We start from the raw sequence: 27,702 nt of genomic DNA, 5'->3' as shown, positions 1-27,702 counted from the left end.
CGCTAATTGTTTCCAGACCTGCTCTGGCGGTTCCAAGACTTAACTCGCTGGAGCAGCCGAAGACAGCGGAGAGAAAGAGCCAACCCTCCGGACCTGCAATGCAAGGGGCAGCAGGCCAGGCACCCAGCTATTCCGGGGCTCCGCACCCTCTGCCGGCTTCGCCACTAGCCGGGCAGCGCCGCGGCCTTCGCAGCAGCCCGAGCCCAGGGCAGGCAGCCCGAGTCTCCGCCCCAATCCCCCAGCCCGCGCAGCTGAGGGCGCCCAGACAGCAGGAGCCGCCTCTGAAGCGACCACGCGAGACACACGGGAAGGGGCAATCCTGCCCCGTGCCTGGCGCAGGCCCAGCAGCGCTACGCAGGGCCCGGGGGCAGAGTGGAAGCGGACCCCGCGCCCCAGCCCAGGCCGGAGGGAAGGGAAGGGAAGGGGATCCCCCCGTCCTCCCCCAGCCGGGCGCCAGGGGCGGCACCTACCTTCACAGCCACCTCCGGGGCCGAGTCCACCGCCAAGGCCTGCGGAGCAAGGGACGGCTCAGCGAGGTGCAGCACCGAGTCCCGGCTGGCGACCAGCGTCGAGCGGCGGGGGCTTCTCTCGGCCTCCGAGCCAGAATCCGAGCCAGAATCCGAGCCGCCGTAAGAGGCGAGCGCGGCGATAGCGGCCGACATTTTAACGAGGAGGCACCGCACCACCACGGGACAGGAGTACCCGGAACAACCGGGTCCTGTCAGTTATATAACAATCGTCTCAGACCTTTATTTGTTTTTGCGACTGACCGAAAATGACTCAGATAAGATTTTTAAAATTAAAAAAATTATTATTATTATTGATATTTTCTGGGTCTCTAACGAAACATTATCCGGGGAAGCAGAATTCCGCTCCCATGGTTATGAAAGGGGGTTTAATCTTTCAGGATCCACATCAAGGACTACAACTCCCAGCGTGCAACGCGCCACAGGCGGGCAGGTCGGATTTGAAGCTTCTGGCAGGGTCAAAGCAAGATTTTGTTTCTGAAAAGGAAAATGCTGTCTTTCCCACTTTCAGCAGAATGACGTAATCGCTCCCTCCCTGCCAAATAAATATATAAATAAATGCCTCCAACAAAGCTCTCCATAACAACCGAAAGAGAATGAGACCAAGACCAATGAGCCCAGGGGGACATGTTACTGCCACTCATCCAAGAAGAGCAATGGGTGGTGATAGATATAAGCATAAATTTCTCAAACACATACTGATTTTCCAATCGCTCTATTTTTATGTTATCCAAATTTCCTATCTAGACCTACAGCTCACATTTGTGCTGAAACTATTGTTTTAAAAAATGAAACTTGTATGAGGGGTTTGGATATTTTGCAAAATATTTTCATTTACCTATAAATTATATACAAAAAATCTCCACAATATGAACTGTACACTTCTTCCCCTCTTTCCAGTGCAGCCAGGAAAATGGACAACACAATTTTTTTAATTTTAACATCCAGCCACTGGATTGCATTCAATCTGGCACAGAAAGGTGCAACAGGAGCCAACAGCTGGAAGTTGAAGGTCGACAAATTCAGACTGGAAATAAGGTGTTCAGTTTTAATGGTGAGAGTAATTAATCATTGGAACCAATGGTTATGGCGGAGTCTCCGTCACTGACCATTTTAAAATCAAGGTTAGATGTTTTTCTAAAAAATCTAGGAATTATTTCAGGGAAGTTCTATGGCCTGTGTTACAGGTCAGACTAGATGATCACAGTGGGCCCTTCTGGTCTTGGAATCTATGAATCATCTGGGGTTGGGTCCTTCTGCAGCCATCTGCTGTCTTCTTCTGTCCAAGGCAGCACTAAAGTCACCTGCTTATCATCTTCTTTGATGCAATCCATCCATCACTTCCTTGGCTTCAGTATGAACAGTATGCAATGGACAATAAAGTGTGTACTATGACATCTTCTTATACACATGGCTTTCACAGTAGTTTGAATTAACCTTCACAATCCCCTCTCCCCTGGTGATAACTTTAACAGACCTAGTTCATACATGGAGAAACTGAGGCATACATCTGTTCAGGGCCCTACTCCATGTAGTGCCCCAAGGGCCAGGAACACAAAACCTACATCTGCGCCCTAATAACCACTGGGACGTGCTGCTAAGGAGGATGAACCCCCCACTCTCTTTGAAGAGGCCAACAGCCCCACCTACTCCCATTCTAGCCTCCCCTCACCTATTCCGATTGGTTGTCAGGAGCCGGCTTTAGATACGTCACAATACCCTCAGCCTCTCCCTCTAGTTTAAGTAAGCGAGAGGGTGAACTGGACTGTACCACCTGCCATCGAGAAGGGGGTGTGTGTGTGGAAAGTGGGGTCCCTGATCCTCAACGCCACGCGTGTGGAGCGGGGAGGCACCCAGCTAGTACCTGTAGAGGCGACGACGGCCGGTCAGGTGTTGAGGAAACAGCCCCCGCGCGCCAGGAGAGGGTGGCCGGGCGAGAAGCCCCTCCCCCCACGCGCACACACACGCGCCACTCTGTGTCTATTGTGAAGCCTTTGGGGAGCTCCGACTCCGAGCCGCCCCCCACCCCCAGCTCGCGCCGGGTTCGAGTCCTCTCCCCCCTTCCGCCCCCAGAACGAGTCTCTCCAGCAGCGAGAGGAAGGGGTTGGAAGGAACCGTTTGAACTTCGGATTCGACCAGCCCAGAGGGCAGCGCGAGCCCCGGGGGCGCTGAGAGGGCGGGGCTGAGCGGCGGCGGCGGCGGCATGAAGGCGTGAGAGGAGCAGCGCAAGGAGCGGAGAGAGTAAGTGCCCCGCAGCCTGCGACCCCTTTGGCGTAACTCGCGCCCACCGAGGGGAGGCCGGCCCCCTCGTCCACTCACCCGCGGGGAGAGGGACTGCCCCTTCAATGGGGGGAGCCCGCCCATGCGCGCCCTGAGGAGAGTGCCCCCCCCTCCCTTCCATCCCCACCCACAGTGACACCTTCGCACCCCCCCTCTCCGCGGCATTGTCCCCCCATCTGCTGTGGGGTGGAGGGAAGAGTGGGGCTGGGCCAAATGTGGGCCCCCTCTCCCGGTCTGCACTTGGGGGGGGAGGGACTGCCGATCCTCCACGCTCCTGCTGCTGTTGCAGGGACAGGTGTGTAAATAATTCCTCTCCCCCGGCCGCTGCAAGCGGGGTGTGTGTGTGGGGGTGGGGGGGTGCACTTTTACTAGCGGAGTTTGCTTCCACCCCCAGGTACAGTACCCAGTGCGGAGCCTCATGCGGGGCGGGACCTATTTATTGTTGGGGTCAGTAATGGGGGGGGGGGGCTTCGTTGGCTGTCGTAAGGCGATAGCTTCTGTGTGATCTGAAGGGGGGTGGGGTTACCCTGACCCAACCACCTCTGCTTAATTTATGTAATGGGGACTGTAGAGGCCAGAGGTGGGGATGGATGACAGAACTAGATGCGATTTGCCTTTTGAAGAGAGGCAGATTCGATCATATTCACTGGAAATAGCTGCCCAATGAAAGATTGCTACCATTGTTCAGCTGTCGTGGAGATCTCGGTGGCTTGCAAGCAAAAGACGTTCAAACTGCAATCCTAAAAACATGTAGTGTCCACCTCATCCAACCACCAAAACATCCATCCCTGGATGCCGATTTAGTTTGTGGGTAGAATAATTATAAAGCATAATAGCCCAAAGCAATCTCTACTTGTATCTTAAGCATGTACAAAGTCCTTCTGGATCATTACACTTCATGTATCTATGATTTTGTTTAATTTAGTTTTGTGTTTGGAATCAGACATAAATCCAGTAATTAGATGTTTTAGTTTGATTTGCAACATTGGATTGTCAGTCATTCAGATTTTTTAGCAAATGTTTCCGTTTTAAAGGAAACTGATTGATTGAATTCCTTTGAAGATATCAACAGAATAAAGCATAGCAAGTAGAAAATGTAGATAGTGGAGCTTTTATAGTTATTAAACAAAGTGTTGTCTTTAGATTTATTTTGGTGATCAATGCCATAAAGAAATGGTACACTCTAGACCAAGGTAGCAAAACTAACATTGATGTGAAAATAACTTTACAAGAGTTGTTTTAGGGAAAAGGTAATATTTCCAGCATTTTGGACTTTTCTTTTTTTGTATGTTTTTGATGTTTGAAGTGTAGTGAAATGTTTAACTTTAATTTCAGATGGATTTATAAATGGACTCTATCAGTGGTGCAATAGCAACACACTATATGATTTACCTTACTTACAGGGTGACTCACATCAGGTGTGTATGTGATTTATTGATTTTGAGAATGCAGCTGTCATTGATTCACACACTGCCAGCAATTGTTAGCTGATTCTATAAAAGTACATCTCTTATTTTCCTGGCATGCTTTTACAGGGTGTTGTCTGAAGTTGCATGGTGTAGTTGTTGAAAGGTAAAGTATTTCAAAATCTGTTTGCGAAACCAATCTTTGTTGCAACTTTGCTATTTAAATATTGTATTTCAAGTATCATGGTGCAAATGTTTCAATTTATGTAAATGCAATACTTTATTATTGCTGAATCTTTAGATTTAATACACACAGTTTGATTGCTTTCATACTATAATAGTGGAAATTACGGCTTTTGGTTAAACTGCATTGTGTTCAGATATTATAGCGTACTCATCAGTAAAATGTTATCATTTAAGGGATTGGGATGGGTTCATAGTACAGCCTTTAGAATAATTTGCTAGTGTAAATTAGCTGTTGTCCATCTGTTACCATCAGTGAGGTGGTGTTTTTCAACACACGCTTCAGAATTCAAACAATGGGTAGGTGTACGCTTGTGGTGGTTTGTAAAATACAGACATTGCATGCCCAGCTAATGTGTGTATAAATAGTGTGATAGACGGTGAGGCACTGCTTAGGCGAGTAGACACACACCAGAACCCTAGGGTATGTACCCTACAATGCTCTCTATACACCCAAGTTATGCCTTCCACATCTACACTGCTGTTTTTAGCAGCATAGTGCCCACTACCTTCCTGCCTCCAGAGCCTTTCCCCACCTCAGTGAAAGGTAGCAGGCAGGAGGCAGTGGGGAGTTGGTGAGAAAAGGCTCCAGCAGCCCCATGGAAGAGTTGAACATCTAGTGACACTTCAGATGTTCTTTTTTGACTTAACAGTTTTAGTAACTGCAGTTCTATTACAAAAATGGTAGGAAAAATTATATGGATGAATAAACATACAAATCATCTATCTGAAGATCTAGTTTTGATTAAATAAAAGGTTACAAATAAATTCTACCCAGGCTTCTTATAGAACCTTGTAGAAATGTAAGGTTGGAAGGAACCTTGAGGTCATCTACTCCAGCCTCCTGCTTTGAGGGAGGACCAAGAATAGCTAGATGATCCCTGACAGATATTTGTCCAACCTGTTCTTAAAAACTCCAGTGACAGGGATTCCACAACTTCCCTTGGAAACCTATTCCAGTGCTAATTATCCTTATAATTAGAATTTTTCCCCCAATATCTAACCTAAATCTCCCTGCAGACTAAGCTGATTACTTCTTGTCCTACTTTCAGGGGACATGGAGAACCGTTGATCATTGTCCTCTTTAGAACAACCTTTAACATATCTGAAGACTTTTCTGATCACCCCTCACTCTTCTTTACTCAAGACTAAACGTGCCCAGCTTTTCTTTGAGTGTCCTGTGCATATTCCTACTCTTGAGATATGCTGAATGGTGCAGCTGGGACAGTGGAAACTTCTGGTAGCAGTACCTGTTAAAGTGCTCATGCACTCCTCTGCCCTCAGCAATTGACATGTTCTGAGGGCATGGCTATGAAAGTGGTTGTGGTGCCCATTGCTGTTTCCGTTCCTTCCAACTGCAGCAATGAAAGGACGTGCATCTCTTGGATCTATAGCTACATAAGTGCCTTTTTATCTTTTAGACTAGTTATTGTTAATACATTTTATAGTTAGTTTTTTAGAGCAGTTTAGATTAGGATTTTAGCTTTAAGTAGGAATGCTTACTGGTGCAGACATGGTGGATCCCAGCATGAGGAAGTGTGGGTTTAAGAGGTGTGTATCATGCCCAGCTGTCTTTCTGGCATCCAATGTGTACGTTCAAGGCCTGAAATGCCTCGGTGGGGATCACTTTCCAGCACACTGTGCTATCTACTGCATATTTATTACTTGAGCCCAGAAGGAGAGGCAGAACAGACTTCAGACCCTTCTGTTAGTGGAGACTTTGTCCATCAAGTATCTGGGATTCGATAATTATGAGGGATCTGAAAAAAAGCATAGAAGACTTGAATCGGCTCTGAGCACATCTGGATCCAAGAAAGTGTCAGTAATGAAAGCTTTGGTCTCAGCACTGAGTTCTGTTTCCAAGTCGACTGAGCTTCCAGTAGCCACGTCCCCTGATAGGCTCCAAAACTATTACTACCCCCATTGGACCCACAGCATATGTGATTTCATAAGCCAGGCTCAATGTTAACTATTAAGGAGCTTCAAACTTATCATGGACAGATGCTAAGAATATTTACTGTTCCAAGAAAAATTCATCTGTCTGTAACATGGTGGCTGAAACTACAGAATGTCCTCAAAGGAGATTTGTTTAGAGTTACCACAGATGTGTCCATTTAAGGTTGGGGAGCACATCTCTGTAACCTTATCATTTGAGCTTTTTGGAGCTGCAGAGAATCCCTATTGCACATAAACATATTAGAAGTGAGAGCAATCCATCTGGCTCTCAAAGCATTTTTTCTGAGGTGCAGAATACAGCAGTTAAAGCGGCTATGGACACGTCAGCAGTGTATTATTTGAATAAACGGAGGCTCTCGATCGTTTCAGCTGTGCTGCAACAAGACAATAAAACTTTGCTTCTGGTGTATCCTATATAACATTTACCTTGCAGATGTATGAGTGGCCTCTAAAGACGCAATGATTCAGAACAATTTCAATTTGTTGGTTTCTGGACATAGATTCATCACCAGACCCAATACGAAATGCTCCTATTTTTGCTTAAGAGCAGGATCAGACTGTCAATCATTGATGAATGAATTCCTCCTTCATTGGGGAAGGGGCCTGATGTATGCATTTCTCTCATCTCTCTGATCCTAAAGATGCTAAAGAAAATAAGATGGGATTTGATAAGGATTGATTTTAGTTGCTCCTGCATGGCTGAGGCAACAATGTTTCTCTGAGTTCATTTGCTTATTCAATGGCAAATACAAGATGCTCCCAATAACAGACACACTGTCCCAGCAGTAGGGGAAGATCTTCCTCCCAGATCCACAATTGTTACATCTGGCTGCTTCGGGCAATAGGCCTTTGACAGATTTAGAAAAATCATGCTTTTTTGAGGTGCAGCAAGTTCTAATTCATTCTAGGAAAATTATCTAATGGAAAAAGTTACAGTTTTAAGTGGAAAACATTTGTTATATGGGTGTTTGATAAGAATGTTGACCCAGTTTCAGCTCCTTTGCAACTCATTTTAGAAACTTGAAACCCACTGCTTTTTAATGTAGCATCTCTCTCCTCCATTAAAGTCCACTTAGTAGCTATAGTAGCATTCCATACTCACATTACTGGAAAATCATATTTTTCACACATTTTGGTGAAAATCTTAAAAAAACCCCGAAAACTTGTTGAACTTGTATCTGCCCATATGGGACCTTGTCTCTATGTGGAATTTGACCTTAGTTTTAACACAGCTCATGTCCCCCCTGATTTGAACCTCTTTGTTTCATCTTTCTATAGGACCGCTTTTGTAATAGCCATTACTTCTGCTAAAAGAGTTAATGAGCTACATGATTTGATGGCACGAGCCTTCTCATACTACTTTTTATAAGCACAGGGTGGTTCTTAGACTGCACCCCAAATTCCTTCCTAATATAATTTCTGAGTTTCATGTAAATCAGAGGATAAATTTACCAGTATTCTTTTCAAAACTTTAGACACATAAAGGGGAATAAAGGTTACATTCCTTAGATGCAAAGAGAGCACTCGCATATTGCTTGGCTAGAACTAAAACTTCAGTTCCTCTCCTAAGTTATTTGTCTCATATGCACTAACTCTAAGGTCAGGCCATTTCAGCACAGTCCCTCTCTAGATAGTTTAGACAGTCTATTGAATAGTGTTATAAAGGAGCTTCACTCTATGCTCCTATTCCTCTTAAAGCCCATTCTAAAAGAGTGGTTTCTACATCTATAGCTTGTGGTAAACATATTCCCCTTATTGAATTATACAAAGCTGCTACATGGAGTTCGAGTCGCACTTTTATGAAGAATTATGCACTGGATCTGACTGTTAGATCAAATGCACAGTTTGGCAGAGCCGTGCTCCAGTCATTATTTAATTAGGACTTTGCCTCCCCTCTCTCTTCCTCCTTATTACTGTACTGATTGCCAAACTCTCCCAAGAGTGAGAATTTGCAAAGGAAGAGGAAGAAATGAAGGTTATTTAATTGTAACCATAGTTCTTCAAGGTGGACTCTGCATAATCAGTCTCTGCCCACCTTCCCTGCTCCTGCAGTCCTAATTTCGGTATTACTTGGTATTCCTCTTTAGCAGTGGAAGGAACTGAGGTGGCAACAGGCTGTGACAGTGTAGCTTGCCCCTTGGTGGCTGTATTGTTTACTGGTCAATCCTCCTCATCATGTGTCGTGGTCCTTTTAAGAGTTTGGGAAGCCTGAAGAGACAGAGGGAGAGAGAGGAAAGGGTTCCCGGATAGAAGTACCATTTAGAAGGAATCCTGTTACTTTGTCTTTAAGGCCTGGGACCTGGAGCCTTCAGAGACGGTGGGGTAGCCAATGAAGAACGAGCTGGAAGAACAGGCCACACTATAAGTGCTGCCTCATCCTCCTTCATAGGAGGGTAGATAACTCCTGTAGGGCCCTGACTTAGCAAGGAGAAGATAGCAGCAGGGGAAGATCTGCCTGCTGAACTCTACCAGCCTGAGGGTGAGGGGACAGATAAGGAAAAGGGCCTGCTAGAGGAGAAGCTGCCTGAAGCTCTATAGCTGGCCTAAAGTAGAGTTCCTACTCCAAGGAGGAGAACTGGGAGGGTCTTATCTTAAGGAGAGGGACAGCCTCTCCGAAGGCCAGCCCTTCTCCCAGAGCTCTTACGTAGGCCCAGAGTGAGCAGCTAAATAAGTGAGTTACCCTCTGCAGAATAAGTGATAAATCAGTCCCTACAGAGAGAGGTTGAACTAATCTGGTCTGGGTAGTTGTCTGAAAAGCTCCAAGGGGTGCTGAGTGCAACATGCCTGCAGGTCACAACAAGCCACGAGGGCATGCTAGAGATGCACACCCTATGACATGGGCGCCATGCTCCCTTTTATAGCCAGGCCCTTAGAATGTGCTCTAGCGCAGAGACTGTATGACTGCTTTAAGAGGCCCTGCTACCAGAAATTCCATCATCTAACCTGGACTGGTGAACCCATCCCGAGTGTGTGAATATACAGAGTCCATCTTGAAGAACTCTGGTTACAAGTAACAAACATTCATTTTTTCTAACCTTTGCTCATAGGTCATGTTTTCTAAATCTTTTATAATTTTTGTTGCTTTCCGCTGGACTTTAAAAATGATGTGGACAAATTTGAGAAAGTATGGTGCCTAGAATTTAACACAATACTCCAGCTGAGGCCTCACCAGTGCCAAATAGAATGGGACAGTTACCTTCCATGTGTTACATATGACACCCCTGTTAATACACCCCAGAATATTAGTCTTGTCCACCCTGTTATTGTTGATTTATGTTCAATTTGTGGTCCGCTATAACCCCCAGATCCTTTTCAGCAGTTTTGCTGCCTGGCCAGTTGTTATTACGCATTTTGTAATTGTGCACTTGATTTTTTTCCTTAATGCAATACTTTGCACTTGTCTGTCCTGAATTTTGTCTTGTTGGTTTCAGACTAACTTTTCAGGTTGTCAAAGTTGTTTTTAATTCTAATCTTGTTCTCCATAGCGCTAGCAATCCCTCTAGCTTGGTGTCATCCACAAATTTTATAAGCATACTCCTATTGAAGTCATAATGAAAATATTGAATAGTGCTGGACCCAGGACAGACGCCACTAGATACATCCCCCAAATTTGACAGCAAACCATTGATAACTACTCTGAGTACAGTCTTTCAACCAGTTGTGCACCCACCTGAGAAAATTTACTCTAGACCACATTTCCCTAGTTTGTTTGTGGAAATGTCGTGTGGGACTGTCTCAGAAGTCTTATTCAAATTAAAATATACAGCATCCATCTACAGCTTTCCCCTATCCACTAGGCCAGTAACCCTGTCAAAGAAGGAAATTAAATTAGTTTGGCATGATTTGTTCTTGATAAATCCATGTTGGCTATGACTTATCACTATTATTCTCTAGGTGCTTACAAATTTATTGTTTAATAGTTTGTTCCAGTATCGTTCCAGGTTTTGAAGTTAAACTGACTGGTTTATAATTCCCATGGTCTCTCTGTTCCCCTTTTTAAATGTTTAAATGTTTGCCCTTCTCTAGTCCTCTGAGGCTTTTCTCATTCTCCATGAGTTCTCAAAGGTAAATTACTAATGGTTCAGAGATTGCTTTAGGTAGTTCCTTAAGTACCCTAGGGTGAATTTAATCAGACTCTGATGATTTGAATATATCTAACTTAGTTACATATTCTTTAACTTGTTCTTTCTCTTCTTTGGTTTGTGTTCCTTCCCCTTTATTATTAATATTAATTTTAAATACTTGGTTGCAATTTACCTTTTTTGTAATGACTGAAGCTAAATGGGCATTAAATGCCTCAGTCTTTTTGATGTAGTCTGATACTAACTTTCCTTCCTTGCTAAATTTCCTTCATCTTTCTCTTGCTCCTAACATATTTAAAAAAACCCTTCTTATTGCCTTTTATGGCCCTTGCAAGCTGTAACTCGTTTTGTGCCTTAGCCTTTCTGATTTTGTCCCTACGTGCTTGTGCTATTCTTTTGTACTTCTTAGCAATTTGTCCATGTTTCTACTTTTTGTAGGATTCCTTTTTGATTTTCAGATAATTAAAGAGCTCCTAGTAGAGCCATATTGACCTCTTACTATTCTTCTTATCTGTCCTGTGCATCAGGATAGTTTGCTGTTATCATTCATTTATAGAGAGCAGTTGCTGAGTCTTAAGATGCTAACAGAATATTTGTGAATTCAGAAATATGCATGTTTGAAGATAGTCAACAAAAGAGCTTTTTAAAATGCTGAGATACATTTAAATAAAACCACAAAATTTTCAACTAAGACTCAAAAATGTACCTAATTCTTCTTCGTTTGATGACTAAGCCTATTATGAGGAGGGCAGCGTTGTCTAATGGATAAAACACTGGGCTGGGACTCAGGAGACCTGGATTCTATTCCCCACTCTTCCGCTGACCTGCTGCGTGACCTTAAGCAAGTTATTTCACCTCTCCATGTGTGTTTCTTCATTTATAAAATGGGAATGATTACCTTCTTGGAAAAGCACTTTGAGACTGACAGATGAAAAGCTTTTGTAAGAGAGAGGTATCATTATCATAATTGCTGTCTGGGGTGACAAATAGGTGTGCCACTCTCCCTGCTTAAAGAAATTTAAAAAATGCTTGCATATAGCGGGGGATGGGGGAAGGGGAAGAGCTGTACTGTATGTAATGATGATATATTGTCAAACAGTTATATTTCAAATACATTAAATAGTAACTTGCTATGTCTGTTTTACTTTTGTTTTCTCCCTTTCTTGCTTCACTCCAGTGTCTTTGTTCTTTCTGTAATAGATCTTTCCTTTGTTTTCAGTGTATGTTTGCTTCCTGGGTGTGTGGTTTTTGTTTGTTTGTTTGGTCTCCATCCATCCTTTACAGCTCTTTCTCTCCCTCCTTTCTTCCCACTTGGTATGCTTTACTTCCTCCTATATTTTCTGCTGCTTCTATTTCCCCATATAGTCGTCATATTTTGCTTCTCTTTTTTTTCTAACTTTCCTATCAATCTGTCACCCATCCACTCATGCAGGTTCTCACCCCCATCTACTCCCTTTTAGCCACAGCTTGAAAAATGTACCAGGTGCTTAACAGCTCAAGGAGTAGACTAAAATATGGGTCACTGTTGTCCATGGGCAATGCCCTGGTGTACTTCACCAATGATTCCAGGAAAATAAATAAACTGACAGTTTGAGACTGTACAACTCTCTATATAATGTCATCTCCTCTATTTAAGCTTGTGTTTGCCATCTTTATGTGAAGTTCCAGAATTTAGAACTTTGACTCATGATCAATGTGGGGCTGCATTGTCCATGGGCAATGCCCAGATGAGAATCAGAGCCTTGTTTTACTCTCCACTCCTATATTCCTTGGCTGCTGGGAAAGTGCAGAGTGATGAAAGCCTTACCAGGCTGCTGTCTTGGATCTTGCTTGGAGCTTCATGTTTTGTAATATCCTGGTAATACTTGTCTAATAAATGTCAAGCCTTTTCTACTTGTTGTTACTGCAGGAAGAAAGAAGCATTTTTGTAAACCCCCACCCCTTGCTTCTTCCACCACTCCAGAACTTCCTGCCTGCTGCAAAGGTGGTGATAGGTCTTTCTCAGCTTTTGGTTTTGGATTGAGCTCTTGAGGGAGGGACCTGTTATTTGTCTGACACAGATCACACACTGTACAACATTGTTTACATTTAGAGTGCTAAGTAAAATAAATAGAAAATTAATAATTATATGTGACACTGCTGAAGAACAGAACATTTTGGGAAGTTGTATATTTCTCAAAATGGAAGTTCTTCTGCATAGGTCCTCATCATTAGAGACCACAACCCTTTCACTGCATCCAGCTGGGACTGCTGTAAGGGCTTGATCCCGTGAGTTGCTAAGCAACTCACAGGATCATGATCTCAAGTTCTAGATTTTGGAACATCTCCTAAAGGTGTCAGTCTGCTTCAGAAATGTGCCTGTATCTGAGATCTGTTTGATCTTTTGTTAAACATTGTGCCTTTGGCCTCGTGGAGAGGGCTGATGCCAAGTTTCAGAGTGTGGTATCTCAACCTCTGACTGAAATAGCCGATACTCTGGATAGTGGGAAGGAGGAGTGCATGGTGCTTGCTTTTTGCCTCTAGTGGGGATCCATGTTGACAAGTATTCAAAGAAGAAAGTTACTTACCCAACAATAATTGTCACTTTTTGAGATGTAGTCAGTGTGGATCCTACAATCCATCCTCCATCCCTGCTTTTCTGGATCCTCAGCTACACAGGCTTTGTATTGTAAGGAAACTGAGGATGGGGTCATGATCTTTTATGGGAGCGTGAAGAGGCAATAGGCTGTGCTTGACAGACAGTGCTATTCAAAAGATTCTTATCTTGTGTGCATGAGGTGCTGTTAGTCAAAATGTTCCTGATTTGTTTTACCTGATTACTGGGTGAATTGACTGAGACTGATACCCAGTAAGGTGCAACCAAACAGCTTTTATTTTGGGACGTGTCGGAAAACACTATTCCCACTTAACACAGATATAATAAACACTGGTGTCGAGACAGGATGGGGGAGTGAACCGCAGGCCCAATAACTTAGAACACAACCCCTTTGGTCCCCTCAGTCTGCGATAATAATTGCAGTTTCTTTTTTCTCCCTCTCAGGGAGTTCTGGTCACGATCCCCTTCACTGGAACTGGGTCTCTCCAGGTAAATCTGCTTTTCCTCCTAGACCCATCTGCTTTGTCTGCTTCTCCTCCTAGACCCATCTGCTTCTCGTCCTTGGTCCGTAGCTGTGCAAAATACCGATACCTAGCCACGCTACCACTCAGATGGGCAACCCCTTGCCCTGGCACTCACTGCCTTAAATAACTTCCCAGGGGCTGATCATAGCCAATACACTGCTGGGATTTTCCTGCCTTTCGCTGTCCCAGGCAGACTTCACCTGCTGGCAGCCTGCCAAATGTTAGCATCCTGCCTGTCTGAGGCCAATTCCAAAATGGATTCTAAATCCAAGATGGAGTTTTCCCTTATTTATCCTATTTATAACTGAAAGAGGGGCACATAAACATAACTATTATTTCCACCTAACAGTGCTGGCACACTTATAGTGGGATCCATGCTGACTACAATATCTTGAAGAATCACAGTTACTGTGGGGTAAATAACCATTCTTTAATTCAAGTGATATAAAATCTATAAGTAAAAAGATGTTCATACATAGTAATATAAAATCTCAATAATTAAGTATTGGCAAAATCTTTCAGTAAGAAAAAAGACAAGCATTTTTTAAAAAAATGTACTGAGAGTTGTGCTGGTTCACTGCAAAATGTTAGACAAATTTGAGGGTGCTGAGAACGGTAAAGGGGAACAGAGCATCAGAGTGTAATGAAGATCATTCAGAGAAGACATTAACACTTCTAGCTATTTCAGGTGTTTAACTTTTTGAAGAGCAAATTTCAAATCTGAGCGTATTGCAGTGAATGTTAATTATTTGCAAAATTATGCAAACATCACAAGTGAAGATGGGACTCTTTAAGTGAATTATGTGCAAACAAATTGAAAAAGTCTAAAATGGTGATCTGTACATCAGATGAGGTTAACTTTAGGTGGTAAAGCAAGAACAACTACTATTATGTTTAGAATGTAAGGAACCTGGTGCTGTGGTGTGTGTGTGTATCTTTATCCAATGTTAATAAAAGTTGGTTTGATTAGTAACCTTCAATATGTAAATTTTGCATAATTGTATGCAAGTATATTATTAATAATTCCGTATTTGTGTAGTTTAGAAGTATTCTATTTTAGAAAGTTTTCCATAAGTGATGACTATCCTGAAGATGGAAATACTTTGCTGTTAAGCAAAACATATTAGTAATGTGTCTAAATTTGTTTTTACGTGGATTGGACGGTTCAGGGGTTGGTAGTTGTCTAATTTGAATCTACTCCGGTTGATAGTGCTTGAAAGTTTAAAATATGAGCTCTTTTTCATGGTCTCAATATAGTTCCCAATGGACAAGTCTTCATGTTATAAAAATCTCCATCACAACTGGCACTAATTGACACCATTTGTCTTAGCAGAGAGGCCAAAAAGTGAATGAATATAGAGATGAAGAAGATTCTCAAACTCTTTTTTTTTGTGACGGCAATCAAGTGTAAATTTTTCTTGAACTAAGAGTCTCAAAAAATAATTATACATACTCTTAAAGTGTTAAGAGTTTTCTCTTATTTTAATCTTGTTTTGCATTTGTGCTTAGTTCTCTTTTTAAAGAGAGGTTGATTCTCATTAGTTGGTAACCATTATATTTAGTTACAAGACAACATTTTAACTTAAACTTTACACTAAATTTGGTATTTCTTTTTGCTATCCAGGATGATACACTATATCTATACATATTTATTTAATTATACAGTTTAGCATACATTTATTCAGATTCTTAATTTTTACATGTTTTGTTAAAAATGGCCAATGACATTTCTTATTTACTAGGAGATTAATTTTTTTACTCATGATTTGTGTTGAGCTGCATTTGGATGAAAATTGAATTCCAGTTTAAACCGGCATTTTAAAATGGTTAGCTAAATACATGACCTTATGTGCTAGCTATATCTGAGGTGGGGAGGGAAGTAAGTTTATCAAAACATATCTTGTATTTAAAACTGATTTATTTTAAAAAAAGAAGTATTATCTGTAGTTAGTGATTTGAACTGATTGTTTCTGGGCACCATATCCATCAAGATTTTATAACTAGTAGGTCTCTTCTTCTCTCACCTAATTTTTTGTTCATAGATTGGAAGAGAAAGATAAGTTTTCTCAAATTGGAATAAATAGTCATTGAACTGATCTAGTTGGTTTCAGGTGCTTTGCCAGTGGCTTCCAGTAGTTTGCTGCCAAAGTTTTAAAAAAAGTCAAACATGGCCTGCTTGAATCTTGTTTTATTTAAGTGATTATTTAAGATTATAATAAGTTTAGGCCTTAGCATAAGTTGTCATAGTTTCATATTTAGTTTTAAATAATTATTTTAAAAAATATTTAATTTAAATTAAAAATAAAATTTTATCTACCCTAGACCCCCAAGCCATGTCCCAGGACATTGTTTGGATTTGCTACCAAAGCATTCTTCTCCTCAATTTCTGAAAGAGGAGGTTGGATTTCTAATCAGAGCTTTGAACCTGGATCTCACTTGGGACACCTCCTGTCATTCTTTCGTATCTACTGCTGGCCAGTTGGTTTGAAGTTCTCACTAGTGCCTGGCAAATTTTCAAGTATAGACATTTTGTATGTTCAGTGTCTAATTTCTTTCTCCAACTGAATTAAATTAAAATATCAATGTAAAACCTCTTGGAAAATGTATAATAAAGTACTCAGTAAATATAAAATATACTTCTTTTTGATCAAAATTATTAGGGTATTGATCACATACTTATATTTTGTAACTGATTTTTATCTTTGAATTTGAAATAACAAAGGACTATTAGAACCATAGTTATATGAAATGGAAAGCTTTCTACCAATTTGTAAAACTAAAGGATAAATTTATTTGACCTAAATAATTTGCTACTGATAAGTAACATGCAAAACCACATGGACATAGGGCCTAAGTTGGGTCCATTTAAATTTATTAAAATATGTTGCTCAAAGACACTGGAGTCCCTCCTGAAGCTTTAGGGTGTTCTGGGATTTTTTGGCATGGTCATTTCCCCTGTCCAGTATGTTAAAATTTTAAGCAGGCTTGGCAGTGGGATTCCTTAAGAAAACGAAAACAACCAAAACCAAAAAACTGCTCTTCAGGAACAAAGGTAGGAGAGAGACATTCAATTTCCAAATAGTTTAAAAACAACCAGAGTCCTGTAGCACCTTAAAGACTAACACATTTCTGTTAAACTAAAATAGAATCTTTTAAACTATCTGGCAGGTCTTAAATACAATATTCATGGAACCATTTCTCAGGTCCGGAAACTATTCCTTTTAAGTGTTCAGTACTTGCAAGCATTTGCAACAAGTAGCACAAAATAAAGTTTTGAGTTTGACACTAGGTGAAAAGCAAGAATTTTTTTTATAAAACTCCAAAGAGTGGTGATTTTTTTATATAAATCAAGATGCCTGTTACTTATAGTGGTAAGATTGTGGAACTCCAGATTAATTGTGCTTTAGAATGAGTTAAAACAGTGAGAATAACTTAATGTTAACTTTATACTTCCTAAATTTTGCCAAACTTTTGTGTCACTTCAGGGAGTGTTCAATAAGGATAAAAAGAAGTATGTTGTCCAGATATGATATCACTAATGTGGAAACTAGTCACTTAATGGTCAGTGAATTTCCTGGGCCAGTGGTTCAATGCATAATGCAAATAGAAGCAGAAAAAGTCAGAGTGGCAAGGTGGGTTGTATTAATTTAGATGGAATATATGGTTCAAAGGTGTTATCATAACCCAGTCACTGTCTAACAGTGTTAAACAAGGTCCAGGATTTGGTATACAAAAACCTCAGCCTACTTAGTACGAAGGCAAATACATCATTAAAGATCCTTTTAACTTTTTTATTAAAGATACAGAGAAGAAGGAAAAACAAATTAAAGCATTTGAAAAGTAAAGTATTAACTAATTTTCATTTTAATATTTTGTTCCATTTTCTCCCCTTAGCTAGAGAGAGTCTTAGAAGGGGGGAAAAAAACCTATTTCACAGTCTCTCAAATGGTAAATAAATGTCCTTTTGGGGAAAAGAGAAGTTTAATTGGGATGGCCTGGAGGAGCTGCTGCTGCTTCTGTTAAACTTCAATCCCATTTCATCTCAGGTGGTGGTTGGGATTCAGCTGGAGCTGGTCATCTGGATCCCTCTCTCTGGCCCAGTCTGGTCGAGACTTCCTTTAGGATTAGGATGACGAAGGCCGTGTGTCCCAGGATGGTGACTTGCTCCAGTAGTTCTGACTGTTCTTTATTATTCATCCCTTAAAGTCTCTTTCTTTAAGGACCCAAAAAGGGGAGTGATGGATGGAATAACCTATTCCCTTATTATTTGCCCACCAATTAAGCCTAATATCTGTTCCACCAATTTTGTTTTATTAATTTCTGGTTCCACATCTTTTGTTTTTATCAAACATGAGTTTAGCATAGTCCTTGAATCATATCAGAGTGGCCTTTTTTGGTTTATTTTGACTAATTCAGTCTCTCTGTCTGACTCTCTTGCACCTGTTTATGGTATTCATCATTGAAAACAATTTGTTCTACTTTCCATCAACATTTATTATTCTAGGTTGTTGTAACATCTTATAAACTTTTACATTTTACATTAAAATACTGTTTATAATTAAGCTCACAATTAGGATAAATTTGTTGGCCCAATTATCACAACAGGTGTATAAGCTGAAAAGAAAAATGGCTTTGTTTTAAAAATGGAGGGGGAGACAGGAATCCTTTCACACAAATATAACCTAAGTGTGTCTATAGGGATTTCCTAGCAAAACTAAATCTTTTGGGAAATTGAAATGAAACACTTGTTTTTAATTCCTTTTCCCCAAATGTTTCAATACCAAGCACAGCAAAATTATTAAGCACTTTAAACAAATGTCTATATCTTTGCGGTAGAAAAAACAAACAAAAAAAGCTTTAACTTTCCAGTTAATTGATGTCTGGTGTCTCCTGCAATACAAGACTGCCCTTTCAAGTTTTTTTGTCTTGCTATGGTTTGGTACTCTGAAGGTTGTGAGCTTCTGCCTCACTGAATTATGCCTTGGATAGTCTTATATACCTTAAATGTATTAAACACCTAAAAATAGCTCTGGGTAGCTCGAAAGTTTGTCTCTTTCACTGTCAGAAGTTGGTCCAATAAAAGATATCTCACCCACCTTGTCGCTCTTAAACACAGCTTTATAGGTTCTAAGGTGTTGACAACTTAAACATCAGAAGGCTATTCAAGTGCTCATCTGCCGAATATTTTATATAGGGGTAATTCCAGTGATCACACTGTGTAAGTGAACCTAAACAATGACAATCATAGCCTGGTTTGACAGGGAAATGAGAATCATTGGAGTCCGGATTCATCAACATTTTAGGCCCCTCTAAAGACTTCTCTCCCTATCATACCTGATCTAGGATGGATTTTGTTTCTCTGCCATTGTCCTCCACCCTGTCCCTAATCCTGAATCCGTAATACTACTTCTAAATGAGGCTGCCCAGCCCTCAGCCAGCCAGTTTTCAGCTCATATTCACTACTCCCTCTTTCAATAGGGTCCAGATCCCAAGGATCTTGCCTTAATAGGTACCTGCTGTTTAGATTATAATGTTCAATCATTTTCAAGGGGTCAAGTGGTTGTATCCTGAATTAGCGCATTAACTTCAATTAAGGATTCTCATTAGGATCCTATCTCAGTACTTTAGACACTTTTGACAGTGTTTTTTAATCTGAGCTCCTGTGGTAGAGGAAATGCCTAATTGGAGTCTCATCAGATATTTAAGTCACTACATACACATCAATAGCTACTTGTGTTTAATGACTTCATTGAGCTTCACTGACTTTTGATATGGCTGCAGTGATTGAATGGGATCCCTCACTATTTATCAGGTACCTTGCCATCTCTCTAATTCCTCTCTACCACTGAAGAGATTTCAACAGCAGCAAAGTTAGAGTGGAAGGAAAGTAAGATCTGGAGACTCTTCCCACATTTCTGCACTACAGCATCAAAGCTCTAGATATGTCCTTTATCTTGCCAGTAATTTAATAAGTTGTTTTTTTTGTTTTTAAAAATGTCTGTGCGCTAGGATTGAGAGCCAGGGAAGGGAATATTGAGTAGGTAGGAGAAAAGCACAATTAACAAATTTCCTCAAGACAAAAAACAAAAATTAGTACATTTTTCATGTGACGCTATCACAGTGCTTTACGAAGATGGGTAAAATATCTTTACAGATGGGGAAATTGAGATACAGAATTGACTTGCTCAGGGTCATATGAAAATCAGTTGCAGAGCATCTGTTCATACTACACTTATCACTGTGTAAATCTGAGGCCATGTCTACAACACAAAATTTTGTTGATGCAAGTTACATCAGGATACAGCCACTACTGTTAGTAGATCACTTATACACATGCATACTTGGCTCCTTGCATCAGCTGTGCACATACTTACTAGGAGTGCTTGTGTTGATGTGCAGTGTATTCCCGTATGCAACCTGCCACTGTTCAGTACACTGTTTTTTGGGCAGTTTTGGCAATGCATGGTGGGACGGAATCGAGTCACACGGGAGTGACTGGGAGCCAGGGATTAACTTCTCATACTGCAGTGCTCTCCATCTCATAATATCATATCTAGCCCATAATTTTCATGCCTATTTTCAGTTTCCCACCAAGCTGCATGGTAGTTGTCACTGTCCGCCATCTCTGATAGAAGCATGGAGCCTGCACAACTCTGCACTATTTTTATGAGTGTTGCAAGCACTGGAGTCATGATCCTCTGGTATTTGCATTGCTACAAGAAGAACTGCAGGGAACATGACAACTTCGAGTTGGTCAGTTTGCTGTGAGACATAATGAGAGAGAATTCAAGATGGTTGGTGGCATTCACGGAGAGCTGCAGATGGTGGAGTGCTGCTTCTGGGCCCAAGAAACATGCACTGACTGGTGGGATCACATCATAATGCAGGTTTGGGATGATGAGCAGTGGCTGCAGATCTTTTAGATGTGCAAGGCTACATTCCTTGATCTGTGTACCACCCTCCCCACAGCCATCCAACACAGGGACACCAAAATGAGAACTGCACTGACAGTGGAGAAGTGAGTGGCGATCACACTTTGGAAACTTGCAACACTGGATTGCTACCAGTCAGTGGGAAGTTATTCTGGAGTGGGAAAATCAACTGGGGGCCATAGTCATGCAACTGTGTAGGGCCATTAATAGGTTCCTGCTATGCAGCACTGTGACTCTCTGCAATATCCAGGACCTAGTGGATGGCTTTGCAGCTGTGGGGTTCCAGAGCTGCGGTGAAGCAATAGACGGGGCACACATCTTTATTTTGGCCCCAGAGCAACTGGCCACAGAATACATCAACAGAAAGGGCTACTTTTTCCATGGTTATGCAAGCGCTGGTGGATCACTGGAGATGCTTCACTGACATCAACCTTGGCTGATCAGGGAAGGTGCATGATAGTTGCATCTTTAAGAACACAGGACTGTTCAGAAACCTATAAGCAGGGACCTTCTTTCCTGTCTGATGGATTACCATTGATGATGGTGAAATACCAATAGTGATCTTGGCGGATCCAGCCTACCTCTTACTCCCCTGGCTCATGAAGCTGTACAATGGTCAGTTTAACGGTGTGATGTTGGAGGGTTTGGGGGGGCTCTTGAGGTGTATTCAGGAGCTCTGATTACTCCCTTCTACACCAATCTCGCGTTGGGGGTGTCATGCTGGCTGGATGGTGGGGGTGGGGGTGGGGGGGGAACATTTATTATATTGTTTAACATCAATACATCAGAATCATAATAATTCATGTGAGATATGCCATGTCAGGTACTATTAGAAAGGCTATAATGTGCTAAGTAAGATGATGATGTTTATGTTCATGTGTTATGTGTGTAATGGAAGTTATGGGTATGTTTGATATATCTGTATTTCAGATTGTGCTGTGTCTGGGCGACACCCCAGACAGGATGGCTGCAGCACTAGCCTGCTTAATGGCCCATTAAGAAATTCACAGGTACAAGGGGCCCAGGGGGGAGAAGCCAAGGATATAGCTGATGAGTCACCAGGACTTATTCATGTGACTCTGGACTCCATTTTATTCCTGTAAAATTCCACAAGCAGCATGGCCAAGGCCAAAGGACAAAAAAGGCAGCTGCACAACATCCATTCAGTTACTGGATATATACCAGAGGGGGACAATACAAGCCTGCAAACTCCACAATTCTATTAGAAACCTGATATATATGGACTTTCAAATCAACTGTATTTGTCTGATTGCTTTAATCCTTTAACATTTCTCTTATAGTTTGTTTCTTTCCTTTTATAATAAACCTTTAGTTTTATTTACTAAAGGATTGTCTGGCAGTGTGGTATTTTGAGTAAGATCCAAACTTATATTGATCTAGTACTGTGGCTGACCCTTTGGGGTCAGGAGAAACCCTTTTGGTAAAGAGCATAGAGTTTTAAATAACTGATCTCTTTCCTGGATCTAGTGGCCGACTGGGAGCCAGAGACTGCAGTAAAGGGGGCTGTGTATATTTTTATTTTGGCTTCTTGATAACCAGTGTGGGGAATCAGAAGCACTGTTTGTGGCTGGTTGGGAAGTCTGACTTCAGTGTCACCCACCAGTGCTGGGAGAATCTGCTCTCCTTTTACAGCCTGCCATGACCTTGACATTTTCAGGTGGCTACCCTAGGCATGGATGGGTCACAGACAGCACCAAGGAAAGAATCAGCTACAGGCTCAGCAGGTGCAGAATGACAGTTGAATGTGCTTTTGATAGATTGACAGGGTGCTGACATTGTATACTCACCAGATTGGATCTCAGTGTGAAAAATATCCCAATGGTTATAGCTGTCTATATAATATTTGTGAAACAAAGAGGGAAAAATTGCCACAGGGATGAAGGGTGGAGTGGAATGGCTGTTTTCTGAGTTTGAACAGCCAGAAGCAGGGACTACCAGATGACCTCAACGAGGAGTAATGTGGCTTAGGGACTCTTTGAAAGAGTACCTTAACAGTGAGCCACAGTAATGTTCTGTGATGTAATGTGCTCAATCTGGCACTGCAGTTTGGAGGACTGTTAGGATCTGTGTGGTGCTTGCTACATGTCCATGCATATATCACTGACAGTGCAGCAAATAATGTTTGGGTGCTTGCTGAACATTTATGATGATTGCATTGTTTGGCCACTGATCCTATGGGTTATGAGTGTACAAGACCACTACTTTCACTGCCAGCAGGCATTATACATGTGTTGTAAACTAATAAAGATTAATAACTTTCAAAACAAGAGTTTAATTCAATTATGAAAATAGCTTTAAAAAAACCTTAAGAACTTCAAAGTAAAAGATTTTAACTTAAAAAAATTTAGGAACCTTACTAAATAAACAAGATGATGGAACACTGATGTCCATTGTAGCGACACTTATATCAACCATGGTTTTCACAGGTCAGTGTATATGAAGCTGTGGTTGTCAATATTTTCCCCAGTGTAGAGTGGTAATGGTAGGCGTGTGGCCTTTGAGGCCATTGGAATGCTGAAGGAGAGTGTAGGGAGGCATTATGCTGCAGTTCTCCACTAAATGCAATGGCAGTCAATCCTGGGATTATTGAACCTGGAGGTCCACAAGATTCTGCAGCTTCTTAATTTGCTGATGGAGAAACTCCCTTATGTCCTGACGTATCTCCCTCTCCTTTTCCTGCGTCTTTCTCCTGTCCACCCTACTGCAGACTGTATGGAGGAGGATATTCACCTTCCAGGTCCTCTGTTCAAGGTCTGATGCAGCACTGGCTTGCAGGATCTCACAAAAGATATCCTTCTGTGCCCTCTTTCCCCTCCCCCCCCGTCCTTATCTGGATTAGTCATTCTGCTGGTGTGGGGAGGGTATTCCTAAAGACTACAGTGGCCCCATCTCTAAATAAACCACATGAAGGTACCATTGTCAGCATATTAGGAATGGAAAGCAAAACTTAAGATTCAGAACTCCCCCCTTCCCTTCCTCTCCTAAATTGTTAAACAAGATATGCTTATTGGCACTTTTGCTTTGGAGTGCTTGTTCACAGTGCCTCTCACAGCACCAGCCATGAGGAGTACGACCCAGCAGGGGTGAGGGAAATGAGAAGGGAATTGCTTAGTTGCATGAAACTATAAGTATAGGGCACTGGCACTGAATACTGGATGTATTTTCCACAGATGGTGGTGGTTTTAGATGATATTTCACGTCTGAGGGTAACAAAGGCAGAGAGAAGCACAGCTGCTACTGGCATCCTAAAGCCATCCGGTCCTGTAAGCCACCACCCTGATTATGGCAATGCTGCTTTCCAAAGTTATTGCCAAATGGCATGGGAAAGTGTTTTACAGCAGAGGAAGAAGTAAGCCATCCCTTATGAAGAGGATTACAGTTTACGTCCATGAAAGTTTCATAGAGCTCTCAGGAGGATTCAAGAGACCTCCCTGTGTATGTAAACAAACTGCTCTGCATGGCTCCCTTTGCCTAGCTCTAGAGGGGAGTGAAAAGCAGGTAACAACTCTACCTCTGTTGGTAGTATTGCTACCTCTTGTAGTATGAGTAAATTAATGAAAATTTGATAGCTTTGGGGGTGATATCACTGTAAAGGGAATTTTTATTTAAACACTTACTTGAGGTTTCTTCCCCTGCTTTGGGCTTGCCCATGCTAAACCACAGGGACTTACTGGACTGTGGTGGTGTCAAAAACAAGTCCTGGCTCATGGCAGAGCTGGCCCCTCCCAGTTACCTGTCCCACATCCTCCACCTTTTCCTCCTCCTCCTTCTCACAGTTCATGGCAGGCACCTGTAACTCGAGCTCCTTGGAGGTATCCATAGTGGTATGAGGGGTGATGGTGGGATTTCCACCAAGCATAGCACACAGCTCTTTGTAAAAGCAGCACGTCTGCAGTTCAGCGCTGGATAAGTTATTGCCCTCCCTGACCTGGTATGCCTGCCGCAGTTCCTTGGCTTTTATGTGGCATGCTGCAAGTTCCTATCATACCCCTTCTCTTGCATCCCCTAAGCAATCTGCTTGTAGATGTCGATGTTTCTATGTCTGGTTCAGAGCAATGTCTCTACAACCTCTTCTCACAGGCCCGGGAGATGCAATATCTCCTGTCTACTCCAGCCTGGAGCACGTAGAGCAGGGCTCGACAAACCCCGGGCGCCAAGTCGTCATGGCACCTAGAAATTTAAGTCTGGCACCTAGTTTTTTTCCAGGGGGAGCAGCTGCCACCCTCTGGCCAGGGCACCCCGGCACTGGGCCCATGTTGTGGGAGAGGAGTGGGGGGAGGGGGTGGGGCCGGGATGTGAGAGCGGCTGCTTGGCTCTGGCCAGAGCCTCCCGCCACTGGGCCCACGTTGTGGGAGAGGGACGGGGGAAGGGACGAGGCCGGGAGGGGAGAGCGGCTGCTGTGCTCCAGCCAGGGCGCCCCACCACTGGGCCGACGTTGTCTGGCTCCTTAATTTTTGGGCTGGCTCCTAGCTCAAATTTGTCAAGCCCTGATGTAGAGGCATGATCAGCTGGGCAGTTGTGTTGGCTCCTAGCTCAAATTTGATCAGCTGGGCAGTTGTGCACAGCAATGGATGTGCTCATCAAGTTGGACAACCAGGAAAAGGCATTTAAAAAATTTGCAGGGTTTTAAAGGGAAGGGGCAGATTCCTATTTATAGTGACACCTGGGCAGTGGAGTTGACAATTGTGACCAGAGCGGTCTATGGTGGGCATTGTGGGACAGCTACTGGAGGACTTTTAGGGTCTGCATCAGTAACAGTGTTTATACTTGTGCTGTGTTGATCTCTGTATATCAGCTGTGGCTCAATGCCATTTGGGGAGTTGGTATTACGATGGCAGCATAACAGGGTACTTACATCGGTGGGAGACAAATTTAAGTGTCTATACGTGCACAAATAGGTTGATGGAAGGTGGCTTATGGCAACCTTACTTTGTAGTATAGACCAGACCTGGCTCCCTCTAACATCTAATAATAAGGGTGTTTCTCCCTCTCTCTTCTTTTCTTTCTCCATTAGCTGTTTTTTGTTCTCCCTAACATTAGGCAAGCTAGGTAAAATAAGTGAGTTTTTTCAATATCATCCAGAAGGCAGTAAAATTTATAGTCAGGAGTCTTATGCTCCATCCATTAGATCACACATTGCAAGTTACATGAACTGCTGCACCATTCCCTCCAAAGAGGACTTTCAGCGTTCTGTGTGTGGCAGGGTGTGCATGTCAGTTGGTGGTGCCTACATGGGTCACCATAGCCTTTCTGTTCCCTGCTCCAGAGCTGACCCTTGGAGGAGGCCCACCAAACAGATAGTGACAAGTTATTTTTTTTTGGGAGGGGTGGAGGGTGTTGAACGCCTGATGATGATTGCCTTTAGAAAGGCATTCAGTCTGGTGCAGTTGAGCCTAGTTAGACTCAGGTTCAAAAAGGGACTGGGCTATTCTCATGGGAGGGAAAAACTGGTACTGATGTTCAGAAGTCAGGGCAAGGAACTCTAGAAAGGTAAGACCTTCCCTGTTTTTAATTTATTTTATTGCATATTGTTTGGGCTTTACACAGTAAGCTACATGAAGGGAATCTGGTCAGACTTCACTGGATTGTTTTGGTTAGACTGAGTAACAACCATGAAAATTAGCTGGAAACTAAAGAGAGAGGTGTATTGTGTGATTTTGTTTGGGTTTTGTTTTGTTCTTTTAACCTGGGCATCCAGTGAACTTCCTCTGCAGGTACTAAGTTTCAACGCTGAATACTAGTTTCAGTTTAATGTGGAACCTACCGTGATAGACATTCTTTTTTCCCATTGGAACTATATCTTTTCAACTGCTTAATGTGGCTTAGGAAGAAGGGGTCATAAGTTAAAAGGAGAAATCTGTGACCCTGCAAGTGCTCTGCTTAATAACAGTATGGTAATAGTAACTTTTCTGCATTGCTTTCTTACAATAGTTTGTGCACTTGAGCATAAACTCATAGACTCTCAGGTCAGAAGGGTCCAATATGATCATCTCCTCCTGCACAACGCAGGCCACAGAACCTCACCCATCCACTCCTATGATAGACCCTTGACCTATTTAATGAGTCATTAAAGCCTTCAAATTATGGTTTAAAAACTTTAAGGCACAGAGAATCCACCAGCAAGCGACCCGTGCCCCATGCTACAGAGGAAGGCGAAAAACCCGAGGGCCTATGCCAATCTGCTTTGGGGGGAAAATTCCTTCCCGACCCCAAATATGGCGATTAGTTAAGCCCTGAGCATGTGGGCAAGACTCACCAGCCAAACACCCAGAAAGAATTCTCTGTAATAACTCAGAACCCAACCCATCTAACATCCCAACACAGGCCATTGGGCATATTTACCACTAGTAGTCAAAGATCAGTCAATTGCCAAATTAGGCTGTTCTATTACCATCCCCTCCATAAATTTATCAAGCTCAGTTTTAAAGCCAGCTAGGTTTTTTGCCCCCACTGTACCCCTTGGAAGGCTATTCCAGAACTTCATTCCTCTGATGGTTAGAAACCTGCGTCTAATTTCAAGTCTAAACTGCCTGATGACCAGTTTATATCCATTAGTTCTTGTGCCCACATTGCAGCTGAACTTAAATAATTCCTCTCCCTCCTGGTATTTATCCCTCTGATGTATTTATAGAGAGCAATCATATCTTCCCTCAGCCTTCTTTTGGTTAGGCTAAACAAGCCAAGCTCTTTGAATCTCCTCTCATAAGGCAGGTTTTCCATTTCGCGGATCATCCTAGTAGGTCTTCTCTGCACCTGTTCCAGTTTGAGCCCATCTTTCTTAAACAAGGGGGACCAGAGCTGCACACAGTATTCCAGATGAGATCTTTCCAGTGCCTTGTATAACGGTTCTAACACCTCCTTATCCCTACTGGAAATATCTCATCTGATGCATCCAAGGACTGCATTAGCTTTTTTCACAGCCACATCACATTGGTGGCTCAGACATCCTGTGATCAACCAATACACCCAGGTCCTTCTCCTCCTCTGTCACTTCCAACTGATGCGTCCCCAGCTATAGCAAAAGTTCTTGTTATTAGTCCCTAAGGGCATGACCTTGTACTTTTCACTATTAAATTTCATCCTATTTCTATTACTTGAGTTTACAAGGTCATTCAGATCTTCCTGTATGATATCC

At 42.3% G+C, this 27,702-nt stretch overlaps 2 protein-coding genes across 4 annotated transcripts in view; one reads left to right on the top strand and one right to left on the bottom strand.

Moving 5' to 3' along the window:
- The window catches only part of CDC40 (cell division cycle 40), a 56,328-nt gene extending 53,843 nt beyond the window's left edge, over window positions 1-2,485 (bottom strand). The window contains exons 1-2 of the mRNA XM_067546585.1: window positions 2,392-2,485; window positions 471-718 (exon numbers count right to left, since the gene is read on the bottom strand). Coding sequence (XP_067402686.1) covers window positions 471-662 — 192 coding nt within the window. The 5' untranslated portion in view covers window positions 663-718; window positions 2,392-2,485. The remainder of the gene's footprint in view (window positions 1-470; window positions 719-2,391) is intronic.
- Window positions 2,322-27,702, top strand: part of WASF1 (WASP family member 1) — a 203,387-nt gene continuing 178,006 nt past the window's right edge. For 2 of the 3 annotated variants that reach the window (XM_067546587.1, XM_067546586.1), the window contains exons 1-2: window positions 2,322-2,768; window positions 13,535-13,579. The gene's annotated coding sequence lies outside the window, so the exon portion shown is untranslated. Of the gene's footprint in view, window positions 2,769-13,534; window positions 13,580-13,963; window positions 14,030-15,936; window positions 16,459-27,702 lie in introns of those variants that run through there. The other variant, XR_010919425.1, reaches the window with a different exon arrangement.

This window comes from Emydura macquarii, unplaced genomic scaffold, assembly GCF_026122565.2.
Source record: "Emydura macquarii macquarii isolate MOO-44397 ecotype Brisbane River unplaced genomic scaffold, CSIRO-AGI_Emac_v2 contig_1146, whole genome shotgun sequence".
NCBI lineage: Eukaryota > Metazoa > Chordata > Testudines > Chelidae > Emydura > Emydura macquarii.
Note: the sequence above shows the minus strand (reverse complement) of the source record. Positions and strands in the feature narration are given on the sequence as shown.